The sequence below is a fragment of the Simochromis diagramma genome, unplaced genomic scaffold (genome assembly GCF_900408965.1).
Source record: "Simochromis diagramma unplaced genomic scaffold, fSimDia1.1 OVJJ01000669.1, whole genome shotgun sequence".
In the NCBI taxonomy this organism is placed as follows: domain Eukaryota; kingdom Metazoa; phylum Chordata; class Actinopteri; order Cichliformes; family Cichlidae; genus Simochromis; species Simochromis diagramma.
This window is the reverse complement of record NW_024387458.1, coordinates 1,502,409-1,518,661: the sequence shown is the minus strand read 5'-3', so window position 1 is coordinate 1,518,661 and position 16,253 is coordinate 1,502,409. Positions and strand designations below refer to the sequence as shown.

The window sequence follows — 16,253 nt, the reverse complement described above, 5'->3', positions numbered from 1 at the left end:
CACCCATCCACCCATCGATCCATCCATCTTCTGAAATTGTCTGCCAGTCTTCACTTGTCTCCCAGTGATGCTGCAGTAAACTTCAAGGGGTACAACCATAACCAAGGATAACCCTGATGGCTGTAGAATAGGCTTGGCCAACTCCAGGCCTCGAGGGCCGGTGTCCTGCAGGTTTTAGATCACGCTGGGTCAGCACACCTGAATCAAATGATTAGTTCCTTACCAGGCCTCTGGAAAACTTGTTGAGGAGGTCATTTAGCAATTTAAATCAGCTGTGATGGACACATCTAAAACCTGCAGGACACCGGCCCTCGAGGCCTGGGTTTGGACACCACTGCTGTCGGACCTCCAGCTCTCCATGTCTGTGTCAGCAACTGAGTATAATCTAAGCTTCTTGTCAGGGTTGGCTGTGTGGCAGGCAGGCAGGCAGGAGTGGTGGACCCAAAATGCAGGACTCAACACGGAAGTCAAACTTAAAGCGCAGCTTTATTGCTGGGACAAAAAGCTAAAAAAGCAAAGCTAGACACACTGACATGAGGCACAACCTTTCACAATAAAACAGGAAACAATTCACAAAGACGTAGACAAAGAAACACAGACTTTACACGGGCAGAACGAAACCAGAATGAGCTAAAACCTACTAAATAATAACCATCATCATCATCATCATCATCGTACCATAGATCAAGAAAATACCCAAAAATACAAAATCAAACCAAGACGTGAGAACTGAAAATACTGGGTCAAACTGACCCAGAACCGTGACACTTCTGCCCAACACACTTTGCACCTGGCCCTGATAGCGCCTCCTGCTGGTGCTGAGGATACAGAAGGCCACGCCAGCTCTAAGGGCTGCACTTCATAGACGAAGACCGGCCTGGAGGTGGGCTCCCTCAGGCTGGGCTCCACAGTGTAGGCCTGGTAATCCTGACCTGGACAGCATGAACTGGTCCTTTGATTTTTCTTTGACTTTCTTTCATGGGGGGCACTTAAATCAGTTTGTCTGGGGAGACCCTATTAGGGGCAAAGGCCTCCAACAACATAGCCCCTGCTGTCACTGGTACACACAAACCCCTCCACCACCATAAGGTGGTGATTCATGAAGGAGGTGTTGTTGGTCCCCTTTGAAATGTTTTTATAGCTTTAATGTGACACATAAATGAATCACTGAATCTTTAATTGCACTGAGAGACCATCCAAAAGTCTGTGCCTACTATCTTATTTATATTTTAGAACTAATGAGCTGATAACTTCGCACTCCACCCCCTCAAAGACGCAGTGTCTTCTGGCTTCAACAAACTCAAATCTTGAGGTCCAAAATACCAAATTCAAGGATTCGAAACAGCGACCACGGTCTACAAACCTGTGGGTGACATCACCGTGCCCAGATCTAGCTTTTCCATGCATGGGTGCACGACTGAGAGACCTGCATTACAATGAACGGTTCAGCAAACACAACCAATAACAATCTGTTTGATGTCACTGATTGGATTGGTGAATTATCAAAAGTCTGTTTGTGCATTTTGAGCAAAGCAAGAAAATCTGCTGGTGCAGAAAACGGCTCCATGAAAAGTTTGTTTTATAGCACTTTAGGTTGTTTCCAGCACGTAAAGGCTTCTGCATCTGCAGGGTTCAGCTATAAATTTCACTTTTTTTCCCCAGGTATTGCAATCTTTGCCAGAAAGCCCTGCTCAAATAACCACACAGTCAGCGTAGTGCTGGGTGGCACTAAAGTACAAAGCGAGGCATGCTGTCAACAGAAGGAGAATGGCCTTTTCACCCTCTGTCTGCTGGCAACACAAACAGCCAGACAACACCACTGATGCCAATTAAAAAGACCTGGAGAGGGACAGAGACTTTGAGAGGGCAGAAGGGAGGAGACAATCGAGAACAGAGCTGTAGAGGGAGGCAGTGTAACGGTAATGAGAGAAAGAGGTGAAGAGCGATGAGGACAACAATTAACCAGAGGGGAAAGAGCGGCAGTGAGGGAGGGCTGGCAGTGAGAGGCACAGCAGTGAAGCCAAGCGGTCGGACGGTCAAGTTTGATCCGACGAACATTAATAACTCTGCACAAAGCATCTGTGATCAGCTAAATAAAAATCCTCACATGTGTCAGAAGAAGCTGAAAGAAGAGTCCCGTGGTTTTTTCAGTCATTAGTCGAAGAAAACAGATATAAACTAATCTGCTGACAGAAAACATTTGCAGCTTATCACTCCTGGCTACTATTTTACATTGAGAGCAGTGAGTAAAGATCTCCCTGGAAAACACAGATGGATGACGGGTGGTGGACGGGTGGAAACAGCAGGGCAGCAGCAGCACTGACTAATCAGGTGGAGAAATACTGAACATGAGTCGGTATCAACCTGTATGGTGTAGCTGTTAGTCTCCTACGATCAATCCTACGAGTAGAATTGATAAGAAATCTTAAACTAACAGGCTGAAAGTACAGGCTGTAATTAGGCTCTGTGGTATCTAACAATGAGCTCCAGATTGGTTTGTAAGCTACTGGATGACTTGTGTTGGCAATAAAGGGAAAAAAACTGCTCCAAGTTGAGCCAATCAATCCTTTCTACTTGTTTTGGTCAGCTGATACTGACAGACACAAGATACAAGGTGAGGAAAGGTTAGGAAATCTCACAGGTTTGTGTTTGCACAGGATCCAAAGTGAGGCGTCGGTTTTCTTTCACTATCGAATTTAAACAGCCAGTTAATCTACTCTATACGTACGTCCGGTCCAGACCACCCACCACTCCTCAAACTTTACCAAGAGGAAGCTAATATATGGCAAAAAATCAGCCTATTGGTGAATTTAAAATATTATTTTATATCATAAGTAGGGATGGGTATCGTTTAGGTTTTATCCGATACCGGTGCCAAACCAGTACTTTTGAAACGGTGCCGGTGCTCAAACCGGTGCTTAAAGAATGGAGAACACAAAATTGGTCCAAAAACCTCTCATGTTCAGCTGGTTTTTTGTAAAAAGATAACAATGTTAGCCTTTTTTGCAGCTATGGGGCATATATGGTGTCACTCTTGGCTGGAAGCAGTGCTTAAACAATGGAAAAAACACAAACTTTATCCAAAAACCTCTCATGTTTAGCTGTTTCCCTCTTTTTCTTTGGTCATTTTAGCCTTTTTGGCCAGGGTGAAGGGAGTATCTGCCATCAAACAAGAAGACAGCTGCATGTAGCTATGATGATGTTTGCTAGTTCACCTTACATGCATTAATGTAATAACGTGGTTAGCCTACTCAACGTAAAGTATACACGAACAACATTAAGCTACTCACGCAGAGAAGAACGGCTGCTGCTGCATCATCATCCTCATCATTTCTGCTACACTGGCAGGGCTAGGGGCCAGGACTCTCCTCTTCGGGTTCTTGGGGATGTTGCTAACTCCGGGTCCGATAACAGGCACCACACCCGCAGTAGATGCGCTCGGTGTGAGGTCTCGCAGCAAGCTATCAAATACGGCGCATTTCTCGGCTTTAAAAAAAAACGCTATGCGTCGCCAGGTGTTTCATCGGATTCGAGGTGTTACCTCCTTTGACAGTATCACAGTATCAGCTTAAAGCACTTGTTGCAGGCTGCTGACTTTGCATCTTTTGCTGTGAAGTACAGCCAGACTTTGACCGCTTCGCCTTGGGCATTTTTAATCTGTAGCTCTGCTCTAAAAGAACGTACGTACCTGGACCCGCCTACTATCCTCGGACACGTAAAATGATTGGCTAGAAGTGTATCACAGCTCAGGAAAAAAAAGCACCGAAATAAAGCACCGAAATGTGCGCTGCTTTTCGGTCTGGTTACTACCGTTTATGTCAGAACCGGTGCCATCATGGCACCGGACACCGGTACCCATCCCTAATCATAAGTGATCTGCCTGATATTGTGTTGATGCCAAAGCAGCTTCATTAGACGCTGAAGGTGCTTTAAGTCCTGTACATTGTGCGGCGGGTCCTCCATGGATCAGACTTGTGTGTCTGGCACATCCCACAGATGCTCAATGGCTGGTTCACCACAGTTCCTTCCTTGCATGGGTACCGACCACTGCACTCTCAGACTATGTTGATGGTAAATGGTAAATGGCCTGCATTTGTATAGCGCTTTTCTAGTCCATAGGACCCCAAAGCGCTTTACACTACATTCAGTCATCCACCCATTCACACACACATTCACACACTGGTGATGGCAGCTACATTGCAGCCACCCTGGGGCGCACTGACAGAGGCGAGGCTGCCGGACACTGGCGCCACCGGGCCCTCTGACCACCACCAGTAGGCAAACACAGTTAGTATCTTGCCCAAGGATATTTGGCATGCAGTCAGGAGGCAGCCTGGGATCGAACCACCGACCTTCTGATTAGTGGCTGACCTGCTCTGCCACCTGAGCTACAGCCACCCCAACGTTAGGCTGGTTTTGCAAGGAAAATTCATGTTGGAGTACTGATCCCAATATTCCCAAACACAATGGCAACAATGAGCTGTTTAAAGATAATACGGTGTAATGTTGTGCTGCTTAGTGCTGTTGCCATACCTCAGAAGAAACTGTAGAAGGTCCCCAAAAGTTGATTTTGTTCATCTGGACGTTTTCAGCAGGAGAAACGTTTCGTCACTCATCCAGGTGACTTCTTCAGTGTCAGCTGACTGCAGGACTGAAGGACTGAAGTCATTATGCTGTTACATACAACATTTGTTGTTGTAACAGCGTACCGACTCCAACTCTTCACTTCCCCAGGACAGAGGAACTTTCAAAGACCTTTCACCCCTCATTGACACCATAGAGTAGAACAAACTGACAAAAGGAGTTCTCGCCACCTCCTCACTTGTGCTTTTCTAGTCTTTGTAGGTCCGAACAGTCATTTGTGTTAAAAAAAAAAAGAGTTCATGTTGAACAAAACCTAATTACCTGCAGTGCACAATGGAAAACAGTTGGTGCAGATGAGATGAAAATGGACTCTAACTGTAAATGACACCCGTTCTTCTCTTTGAAATGCAAATCAGACTCTTTGTGAACATGAAGCAACCCCAGGTTACATTACAGCTGCTGCAGGTGTGACTGTTAAACAATCCATCTGCATCGACGGCTAAATCCATCAGAGACCCGTTTCTTTCTCACGGTTTTCCTTTTCTTCCTCCTCTTATCTCCGTCCATCACCACCCGGAAGGGAAGCCAAGGCCGATGGAGTGCAGGTAATGAGAGCAGGGAAAGTCTTCCAGCAGTGGATTAGTAGGTAAAAAGCAAACTGAAGACTAATCATGCTCGTAACAAATGAACTCCAAACTGTGAGTTAATTTCAGCTCATTTATTACAATCAAGACGTTTAATAAAGTTGCACCCGATTAGTCCCCAAGTTCTGCAAAAAACACTCCATAATGTCTTATTTTAGTGTGATTTTAATCAAAATTCACTCTGCATTTACCCAAATAAACTGAGGGTAAGACACTGGTTCCAAGTTCTCGTGTTGAAGCGTGCCATGAGTTTTGAGTGTCTGTTATTACACCAGGCTCATCCCTCAATAATCAAAGTCAAAGCAAGATGAGCACAGAGACTTCATCATTGGAATTTAAAAAAATATATTTAATTTTCTCAGTTTTATTCGTTTAATTAGTCCAATCTGACACGTTTAAAAGTCTCCAGCAGCAGAGTTTTGACGGCTTTTATAACTACAGTTCACTTCACTGTGTTAACAGAGAATCAGCCGGTTTACAGAAGATTAATATCTGTTGCCTTAGCAACAACTAGCACCAGCTAATAACAGCTCATTGTCCCAGGTGTGTTTTTGCTCGTATTAGCTACTTGTCTTTGCTGGTTTGTCTCAGGTGCTTGTTTTTGCAACTTTTACACAACTACACCATTAATGCCCATCAGGGGGCCGGCGTTGGATGCTAGCCTCGGCTACATGTGAAGAACTTTGGACACGGCCTTACACCTGAGCAACTAAAGTGCAAACTACAAAGTAAATTAGGGTGAAAAGTCACGGCTTTCTACACTCAATGTTCTGAACATTATGAAAACACCAGGTAATCACACGGTGCCCTCGCTCACCGTGTGGTGAGAGGAAGAGGACCCAAATGCAGACACCTGGAAACAAAACTATATTTTAAGAAAGTGAGCTGTTTATTAGAGGCTGATGAAAGGATACAAACACAAAGGGGAAGGGATACAAAACTAAACACTAACCTAAAGACGAGGGAGACTTAAACTCAGGGGACTTGACAGACTCGCAACACTAAAGACACGATGCCATAACCAACACAGACCCGGGATGAAACTGGGCAGACGAGAACTAAACAGGGAAACAGAACTCACTATCAACAGGACTAACTGAAGTGTAAACTATACAAACAAGAACATTATAATACGAAAAATGCATAAAACTCAAAATGTTGGGTCAAAAAACCCGGACCCTGACTGAACTATCCATTAAGACTAAAAGTCTTTTGTCTCAGGCTGTAAACATGTTTTAACACTGGAGTCAGCCCCAAGTGGACATTTGAGGAACTGCAGTCTTATTTATTTTCACTTCCACATAAGCGCAGGTACTCTTGGACTGTGTGGTTTAAGACCCGAGTGCTCTGACATGCCGACTGTTTTGGCGTCCGTCAAAGGATGGACCCTGCTGGTGATCAGCTGATTACCATGAACTTCATGGTTTCCTGAGGATGAATCATAATAATATTGTTGATTCTCTGACATTTCCTGCAGTGCATCATCAGGTCAAAGCTGTCCTGCACGACTCTGATGTTGAACCTCATATCATGCAGCACCTTGAGGAAACTTATGAGCCGGCACCGTCTGAATAAACGGCGCTGACGTGTTAGCATGCTAATATCCCACAGTAATCATGTAAGGATGTATGAGAGCAGCTCTCTCCGTGAACCTGCTGATGTCTGCACTGCTCACACACAGCTCATCCCCACACTGCAGAGCCCTCACATTTTTCATCAGTGTGACAATTTTGTTTTCTGCTGTGTAATGAGCTGCACTCATGGTAGAAACTTGTGTTGCTTAATAACGCCTAACAGCAGTTGTATAATACCAGTCTAACGGCGGGCTATGATAAACAGCTCGCCATGGCGTGTTTTCTATCATCTGAAGTGTTAACCGACAGCCTCATTGCTTCTGAATAAGCTGCAGTAAGCTGCGCGCCCTGTGCTCTCGGTCAGGATCCCATCTTTCTTCACAGCACCATTACCTGTTCCTGAAAGCTACGTCACACTGTGTTTTTCACCAAATAACTGCTCTCCAAACCTCTTATCTGATTCTTTCCGTGATCACCAGCTTCCCTCCCAGTCGCTGTCAGAATCAGCACCCCCGTCCCATTAAATCTGCTTGTGCCTGAATGCAGGTCATTACCATGCCCTGTAATATTGCATCCATCGGCGCCTCGCCTCAGAGGTGCCAAGTGCAACCAAATGGTCTGAATTGGATTTCTTTGAGTCCCTGCAGTCACTCAGAGATCAATCAAGCATCAAAGCGTGGCACGAAACACCCGGTCGCAGCTAAAAGCCATGTTTTAAAATTATATATCAAAATAGGTCAAAGAATTAATAATAATAATGATGGATTGCATTTATATAGTGCTTTTCGAGACCCTCAAAGCCCTTTACAATTCCACTATTCATTCACTCTCACATTCACACACTGGTGGAGGCAGCTACAGACTGACAGAAGCGAGGCTGCCACATCGCACCATCGGCCCCTCTGGCAACACCAGTAGGCGTGTCTTGCCCAAGGACACAACGGCCAGGACAGATAGAGCTGGGGGATCGAACCGGCGACCTTACGGTTACAAGATGAGCTTCCCAACCCCCTGAACCTAACTAAACAACTCTTGTGTAGTGAGTGTGTAGTGTAGTCAATAGTTTTGCTGTGTGTCAGAACAATGAGGCGCCTGCTGAGTGTTACAGGTGTTACAGCAGTGATACATCTGCTGCTGTCAGGCCTGCAGGTATCAGGCTGTTGTTCTCCTTCATCTCAAAGTGGACAGAAATTATTTTTTGGAGCGGCACAAATAATTTGTGTGGCATCAGATTTGATGCAGAACAGCTGATTGTTCTGTAAATAGTTTGAAATGTTTATTAAAAAAACACCTTGGCTGCATTTTTAGGTAAACAGCTGCAAAAAACTTTGTTTGCATAACTCAGTTACTTTTTTGAAGAAGTAACTATATAATTAATTGCCCAACATTGGTCATTATTTACTGTATTTTGCAGACAGAGTTACAGACTCTCTCCCAGACCACAGACTCATAATACAGTCACAGCTTTATACAAATAAAAAAAGAAAGTTGTGTTTTCAAAATTGGAGTTCAAGTTATTTTTCCTTCCAATAGTGTTAACATGCTACACAGGTCATGAACAAGGTTTTTTTTTAAATTTTCATTGTAAGTGGGCTAAAGCAGGTAATTAAAAGTAGTCTAACATAAATGTAAATGCTGTAATTTGATTACTTTAATAAACATGTAACTTGGGTGCATTCGATGCTGGCGTGACCACAGTGCACACGTCTGCTGTTGCTCACAGTGGGGCTTTGTTGGGGCCGCACTTGGTCATCATCAGGCGGCTCATTCCTGATGATGTGACCCAAATATCTGACTTTATTCATCACATTTAGCTCAAACAGACTGAGGGGAAATTTTCGATATCGACGCGTCCAGCATCATCCTGCCGACTTCACTGAGAGCGCTTTTTGCAGACCAGCACAAAAATGTACAGAAAAGAGATGAAAGTAAACAAAGTGAATGAACCTGATCGTCTGAAGCTTCACACCTACTCAGGAACATTATTCCAGACTGGGATGTAAACAGGAACGAAGAGAGGGCGGCTGTAACGCCTGGCTCAACTAGTCTGATTCCACTTCAGTCATAGTTTGACAGGATGCACGTTAATAAATAACATCCGTGGAATAATGATTTTTATTAGCAGTGTCAGGAGCTCAGTAATAATGTTGCCTTTTTTAAAGTTTTTGTTCTTTAGGCCATAAAAAGTACTTTTGGTAAACTCCACAGGTTTAATCAGTTGTGAGCATCTCCACAGTCCAGAGCACAAACATGTCCAGTTTGCTGTAAATGCCAGCATGATTTTCATTTTGCCCAAGAATACCAAACCGAGGTCACATGTTTTTTGGAGCAGGAGTAATCTCCCCCTGGTGGCCACTAGAAAGAAAGCAGGTTTAAGCAGCTTTCAGGCTTTGTCTACCTTTGAAACGCCGTGTACGGAGACAGCACAGAGGCTCTCGTACGTCTTTGTGTGTTCAGCAGGAGGGAGAGGAGCTATGCTTCAGCCAGCAAACTGAACCTAATGCCATCGCTGCAATTACCTGGAATCCAGCTTGTTTTGACTTTAAACCCTTTGGCCTGACAGAATGACATGTTTTCAAACCCGTGCAATAAATGAGCAACAAGTCTGCGTGACTTTTGTTTACAGGTTCACTTTTAATTGGATGAAGGCGACGTACATGCAGAAATAGAAGAAAGTGGACTTTTCTAATAGATAAACTGCAGCAAGTCCTCGCTGCGTTCGCTTTTACTTAAGATGTAGACTGTAATTATGTTTGGTGTTATAAAACATAATAAACCTAATATTCTTCATAGATATTTTTAATTATGCTTTTAGAGTTCGGCCAAGGCTATCTGTAATTACACCTCACAGAAAATAATTGACTTTCTTCTCGTCAAAGCAATTAGGCACAAAAGAAGCTTTTAAATGGCTGGCGTGCACCGTCCTTCCCGTTTGGCTTGACGCTGACATTTGGTTTTCTTCGTGAAACTTCACATTCTCTGTAATTAATTAACACGGCAGATGAAATAAACATACTTTTGTTCATTGGGCGCAGGGTTCAAAAACAAACACTCGAGAAATCTGCCACAATCAGCATCTGCCTCTCACCAAACCCTCGTCCGGCTTCTCGGGAGACAAACACTCAACCTCCAGCAGTTAATATGCAGACAAACAGACAGAGCGAGGTCAATAACGTCTCCTTCGCTTTGTCCCGCCGTCTCATCGCCACAGGAAATCAGCGACACAGAGATCCTGGAGCTTACCCACAGTGCACTGGGGCGCATGACGGTGATCCGGCAGATCTTCCCGTTGCTGAAGGACAGCAGCACCCGCTGCATGAGGCAGAACCACCGGATCTCCTCGCTGCTGTGTGACCCGCAGGAAGGACACCTGCAGAACCTGGAGGTAACAAAAATTCAGCTCAGTGTGCAGTAAAGGTTGTGCTATGGCAGAAAGTAGTGCTAGCTTTCAAGTCCTCCCTGAGTTCTGTTATAAATGTGGACAAGTGTATTTGGGGTTTCCTCTAATCCACACAGACTCACATATATACATACAAACGCCCGCTTTAATATTTTAATAACTGGTGCTGAAGGTTCTGCAGTGTCTTTAACCCAACGAGGCCAAGGCGTAAATCCTTTGCATAGTGATCATGACCGGCTGCAGCTGGTAGTCTCTCTTTGCACTATAGAAAGGATTTGTTTGACAGCACTCGTTGGACTGACCAAGACTCAGGAACTCAGTGAAGCTTGCAGAAGGAGAACTTTACATTTACACAAGTTTGGAAGGTTTGCATATTCCAAGATCATCAGTTCAAACAACCGTAAGTAAAAGTTATCTGGATGTGTCTCTGCCAGGAAACCACCCAGTGTAAGTTTACTCAATTCTGCCAAGAAGAGTGCAGGATTACGCCAGAAGCTTGGTGATGGACGCCAAAAGCATCCGACTGAGGTGCAACTTGCTAAGGGACATTTACCCAAATATTTCTGGGTGTTTTAGCCTGTATGCATACCTGTGTGGATCAGGGAAAATCCCAAATAAATTGGGGACCCAACTCGTGTTTTTTAAACTGTGCAAAAGAACAGTTCAAAGAATCACCAGAATTAATTGACATCCCTGCACACGATGAGTGTGCATGAATGGGTTTGAGTTAGGATTAGGTCACTGATGATGACTTAGGCTACGTTCACTCTGCAGGTCTTGATGCTCAATTACGATTTTTTGATCAAATCCGATGTTTTTGTCTGCTCGTTCACACTACAAATAAAATGGGACAGCAAACGCGCTCTAGTGTGAACGCTCAAAGCGGCCCGCATGCGCAAAAGAAGACGTCACACACAACGCGCTCTATTTAGACCCAGAGCAACAGTATTATTTGACTGATGGCCTTAATTTAAAGACTTCGGACTTTACGTTTCCCAATTTTTGCTTTAAGTTATTTTGTTATTTACATAATAATGTGAATGACTTAATAATGATCCTTATTGCTGTTTTAGAGGAGCGGTGCTTCAAAGGATAGCTGCAGATTTCTGTCAGAATCTGCAGATTATACAGTACAAAGAAAATGTTCACGTTTCTCCAACGTTGTCTTCCCAACAGTTTCACTGGATGGCCAGGAAGCGATCGCGATGTCTTCTCCGGCGCTGATAATCGGCGTCTGTCTTGTGTCAGTGACGTAAAAGACGGATTTAATGCGACATGACCATCAAACAGCAGCTTTCTAAAACATCTGATTTGTATCGGATTCAGTACCACATACGAGAGTGACCCAGATCGGATTTGAAAATATCGGATTTGTGCCGTTCACACTGTCGTACCATGATCGGATAGATGGGTCGCAGAGGGTCAGAAAAATCGGATTTGATGCGCTTTCGCCTGCAGTGGGAGCGTAGCCTTAGACCTGAGTTGATGCAAAGTGGTACCTCTGCAACATGTAATGCACTTTTCCCTGTTAGGATACTTTAAAAACAACAATAGTGGGAATAAACACTGGAGTCCAGGTTCTGTCTGGAGGAACACTTTGGATAAGTCATTATAATTTAGGAATTTGTGTTTTCAAACAGTTTGTGTGGTCAGTGTTTAATTTATTCTGAGGAATTTGTCTCCATTTTTTTTTCCTTTCACATGGCTCCATCTGTCCTCAGCCTTTTGTCCTCCGGAGGACACAAAGACCTTCATCAAACAACGGCAAAAATACCACAGAGATGTGTTTCAAACATGAAGATTCACATAGATGTGTTTCGCTCATCAAAGGCTCCATAATGAGAGTGCTGAATGAATGAATGCTTCAGAGAATGAATTAAAATGTTTGAGGGTATAAAGCAGTAATTCAAAGGGACTAATTATTAATCTGATGGGATGAATTGAGTAATTAGTGGGTGCAAATTATTCAGTTAAGTGAAAAAGAGAAATGTGATGAGTAGCAAAATCAGTTTCCTGTCTTCTAGACCTCCTCGGTCAATCTCTTCTCTCCACTTGTCGTACGTCCTGTTTTGTGATGGCGACCCGGGCGAATACACGCACACGGCCTGTCTTAACTTGTGGTGTTGAAACTTTTTTCTGCTGCACAAATCACTGATGCACATCCATAAATTCATGAGCGCATTCATAAAATTCAGCCGCCCACTCAAATACTGTGCACACGCACCGAGTGTACCAGGGCTGTCAGATCAGCTCCCAGCATCCAAACATCAGCTTAATGTTAAATGAGGACACAAACTTTTAGACAGAGTTCACTACCAGAGACTGGCTGATGACCCAGAACAACCACGAGGACATCACAGACCATCTGTTTCCATCACGTCCTGTCCTCTGACTCTTTCTCTGTCGGGTCAAACACCTGCATGTCCTCTCTCGCCACAAACCTCCCGTGGGCCGTCTCCTTTTCCCCTTGTTCACTAGCTCCATCTTCATCATCCTTCTCCCAAACGACCTCGAGTTTTGTTATTGTTGTTGCAGAAAACCACAGTTAGTGTCGACTCTGTGGACAAACACAGAATATCTACTACTGAGAAACTAAAGTTTGTACAATTACAGTCACGTGCAGGACTTTAAATATTGAGATCTTTTGATTGACTCATGTACTCCACATACCTCGAGGCAAGGACATGCCAGCCTATTGTCATCCCCGGGGAGTCGCTCAGCCCTGCTCTGTCAAACCTCTGGTGTGGCTAATTTATGCATTAAGGTGTCCTTTGGCATCATGATGGGTTATGATGCAACGGTCACTCCCATGTCGTCAAGGTTACTGTTGTTAATAGGCATATACTAACCCACACCATCATCTTTTCATAACCCTAACCCTCAGAGGTCTAACCCGACCCTGGCGATTTACATTAAATGTATGTATGCTACATGTACTTTGTCTGTTCCTAAGTTGTGAGTCTGTGAGTTATGATTATTACTCAGGCTAACGTAAACTGTTCAGGCCAACAGAGCCACTAAAATACTGTCTTTAGTTCTTAACGTCTGAAATGATGAAGACACTTGAGAAGCTCCACAAAATTCGCTGCCTTTGCAGAACAACACAAAAACTTGTACCTGTTTACGCGTTCCCTCCCAGGCGTCTGGACTTCTGATTGGACTTCGACACGGTTAGGATTTGGCATGTCCTTGACAGCGTTTGACTTCGATTTTGGCGTTTACATGTAGACGGAGATATTTTTTCGAAACTTCTTTTAAAAAATGAAAATGGAAAATCTCAGTTTTCAAAAATACCCGTGTACGTGTGAACGTAGCCTCAGCGCCTGACCCCAAACAAGCCGTTCCCGAAGAGTTTCCCATCTTTGAGATAAATGAAGTTTACATTTATTTTGTCTTTGGTACGTAAACCTAACCAGTGATTAGAACTGATGGTAACCAGCAAAGGAAAAACTTATGATCAGAAGGCAGCATTTGGCCCTCCAACCTCCTCCTGAGGACCACGTGTGCCTGTTAAACGTGTCCGTTACATCTCAGTGGCCGCTACCGCCACATCCACAGCACCAGTGATGCCAAAGGACAGCTTGTGGACAACAAGGGGACGCAGCAGACACGCGACAAACTCTGGACTTTCTGGTTTATGGACGTCAGATCACAGTAAAAGTTCACCAGGACACAGCTCACAAAGGCCGCCGCTCACGTTCAAACTACTCGCAGTTAAAAGCCTCATAGAGCTGTCGTTTTTTCTCACGTATGAATCATGTACGAAAGCCGAGCCGCTTCCCCGCCTCTCAGTTTACACGCCAGTTTGCCTCGTGAAAAATAAGCCATCAAATTCAAGTTTATCTCGCTGACATACAGAGGGCGCACAATAACCTCTGTGCTAGCTCGAACACACACACACACAGAGTAACTGACTATTATTCCCAGGTGTGAAGAAGCACCGCTGACATTTACAGACAGCAAACAGAACAATTACTGTAATTCAGGACAAATGCTGTCTTTCTCTGCCTGATTTTGACATTTGTGGAGATGATTGTAGTTTTCACCAAACGTCCGACATCACGGCGGCGGCGGCCCGCAGAGGTCACGTCTCCTGTCTTTCTCTCGGGTGTCGTTCTCTCGTCTTTTAAACCTTCATTTCCTCCTTCACCTTGTTCTTGTCTTTTTTGATTATAAATTTTTCCTTTTATTCTGAAGATTATCTTCCTGTTTCTGTACATTTGCGTGCGCCGTCGTATTTTCTTCACTGTGTCCTTTTCCTCACCTGTTTCCTCTCCTGTTCCCTTTTCTTCTTCCTCTCCATCCTTTCAGGCTGATTTTCTCTCATTTTAAACTTAATAAGCAGTCTCGTCTCCATCCCATGCTCCGCTTCATTCCCTCCTCAGCTGTGACTTTCTTCTTCTTGGCTTCTGCCGGCTTCGCTGTGCGTTCACTCAGAGGGAGGTGTCTCAGTAATTTGTGTAAGAGAGGGTTAAATGTTCTTTGGTGCTGCACAGGAAGGATGAGTATGTTTTCAAAGAATCCCATCAGGATAAAGTGAAGATTAGGAGACATTTGGGTTACACCTGTACAATGCAACCAGGGTGAGAGCATCGTAATCTATATTTCAGTCAGGCTCAGGTCAATGCAGTGAATATAAGCGGGAGTCGAGCCTTAATAAGCACTCACTGGGCTTTTACTGGGCAAACTGGGCTCAGCACACAGCAGGCAGAGGAGCAAACCAAGGAAAGATCTGAGCGACTTACAGTTCATCATCAGGCTCCAGGTGGACGTCCATGCCCGCTTTCTGTGACCTCTGGGCACAAATTACTCGTGCAGACGTGAATAAAGTGTAACAGGAACAACTCTGAGGATCAGAGAGCGACTGAGGAAAGCACAGCTGAACGTAGGTGCTACATGTTGGGGAAGAAAGCCAACAAACAAGCAGGAGCCTCACAGCAGGTCGCCGCAGGTGTGTGCTGTGACACTGATGTGTGCGTCAGTGACACATGGACACGTGCTGCAGGCTTCATGTAACAGAGGTCAGCTGTCACAGATGATGTGAGGGTGTAACGCTAACCACATGCAAGAGACAGAAGCCATAAGATGTAACAACGACTTTATTAATTGTCTGATCCATAAATTTTGATGTTGTTTCCCATCACAGGGGGATGAAATCTTCACGTGATCGTTCACCTGACCGACAGAACAAAACATGCAGCTGATCACGAAAGTTAACATAATGATAATTTTACATTACAGAGTAGAATAAAAGTAGGGTGTGTGTGTGTGTGTGTGTGTCAGCATCCAGCTGTGTCACACGTGCTCAGTGTTTGCAGATGTTCATAAATGTCCTCTTCCTTCCACCAATCACGTCACATCACGTGTCTCGCCTTCAGGTGTCCAACCTGTACCTGTACGACAGCGTGCTGATGCTTGCCAACGCCTTCTACAGGAAGCTGGAGGACAGGAAGTGGCACAGCATGGCCAGCCTGAACTGCATCAAGAAGTCCACCAAGCCCTGGAACGGAGGCTGGTCCATGCTGGAGACCATCCAGAAGGTAAAACCCATCCAGAGTAAGAGCAGACCAAAACATGCCCGCTGGTTTAAGCCCTGATATCAAACTTACGATGGAAGAATTTAACCCTGAATCGAGTACTCGCCTTTTTCTTTCATTACAAAAACTGTGCAAATAACAAGTTTTATCTGCACAGCCTCTCATTCAGTTTGGTTCAAAATAGTAAAGTTTTCTCAGAACTGTTATTTATTTAAAGAAAGTCGAGGCCAGCGTTTGATTTGTACAATTTTCAAAATAAAAGAATAAACAGCTGCTTTGTTAACAGAAAATCAATCGCACATCAAAGATGCAGTGAAATTGCGCGCAGCAACCTGGAGTCAGTCCTCACAGTCTAATTGGAGAAAGATGCTCTTTGGCTGGGCTGATGAGTCCCTCCAGCACGCGCGGTTGTGTTTTATTAAAACACGAGTCTGCTTTTCTGACACGCATCAGAGTAACGACCGCCGAGCTCATTAGCGCTCCTTTCCTACAGATTCCTGTAGAAAAGTCATAA

General features: G+C 44.4%; 1 protein-coding gene across 4 annotated transcripts in view; it reads left to right on the top strand.

Moving 5' to 3' along the window:
• grid1b (glutamate receptor, ionotropic, delta 1b) overlaps positions 1-16,253 on the top strand; it is a 558,563-nt gene that overhangs the window by 475,912 nt on the left and 66,398 nt on the right. For all 4 annotated transcript variants that reach the window (XM_040014037.1, XM_040014036.1, XM_040014039.1 and 1 more), the window contains 2 exons: positions 10,014-10,187; positions 15,581-15,742. In XM_040014037.1, coding sequence (XP_039869971.1) covers positions 10,014-10,187; positions 15,581-15,742 — 336 coding nt within the window. The remainder of the gene's footprint in view (positions 1-10,013; positions 10,188-15,580; positions 15,743-16,253) is intronic.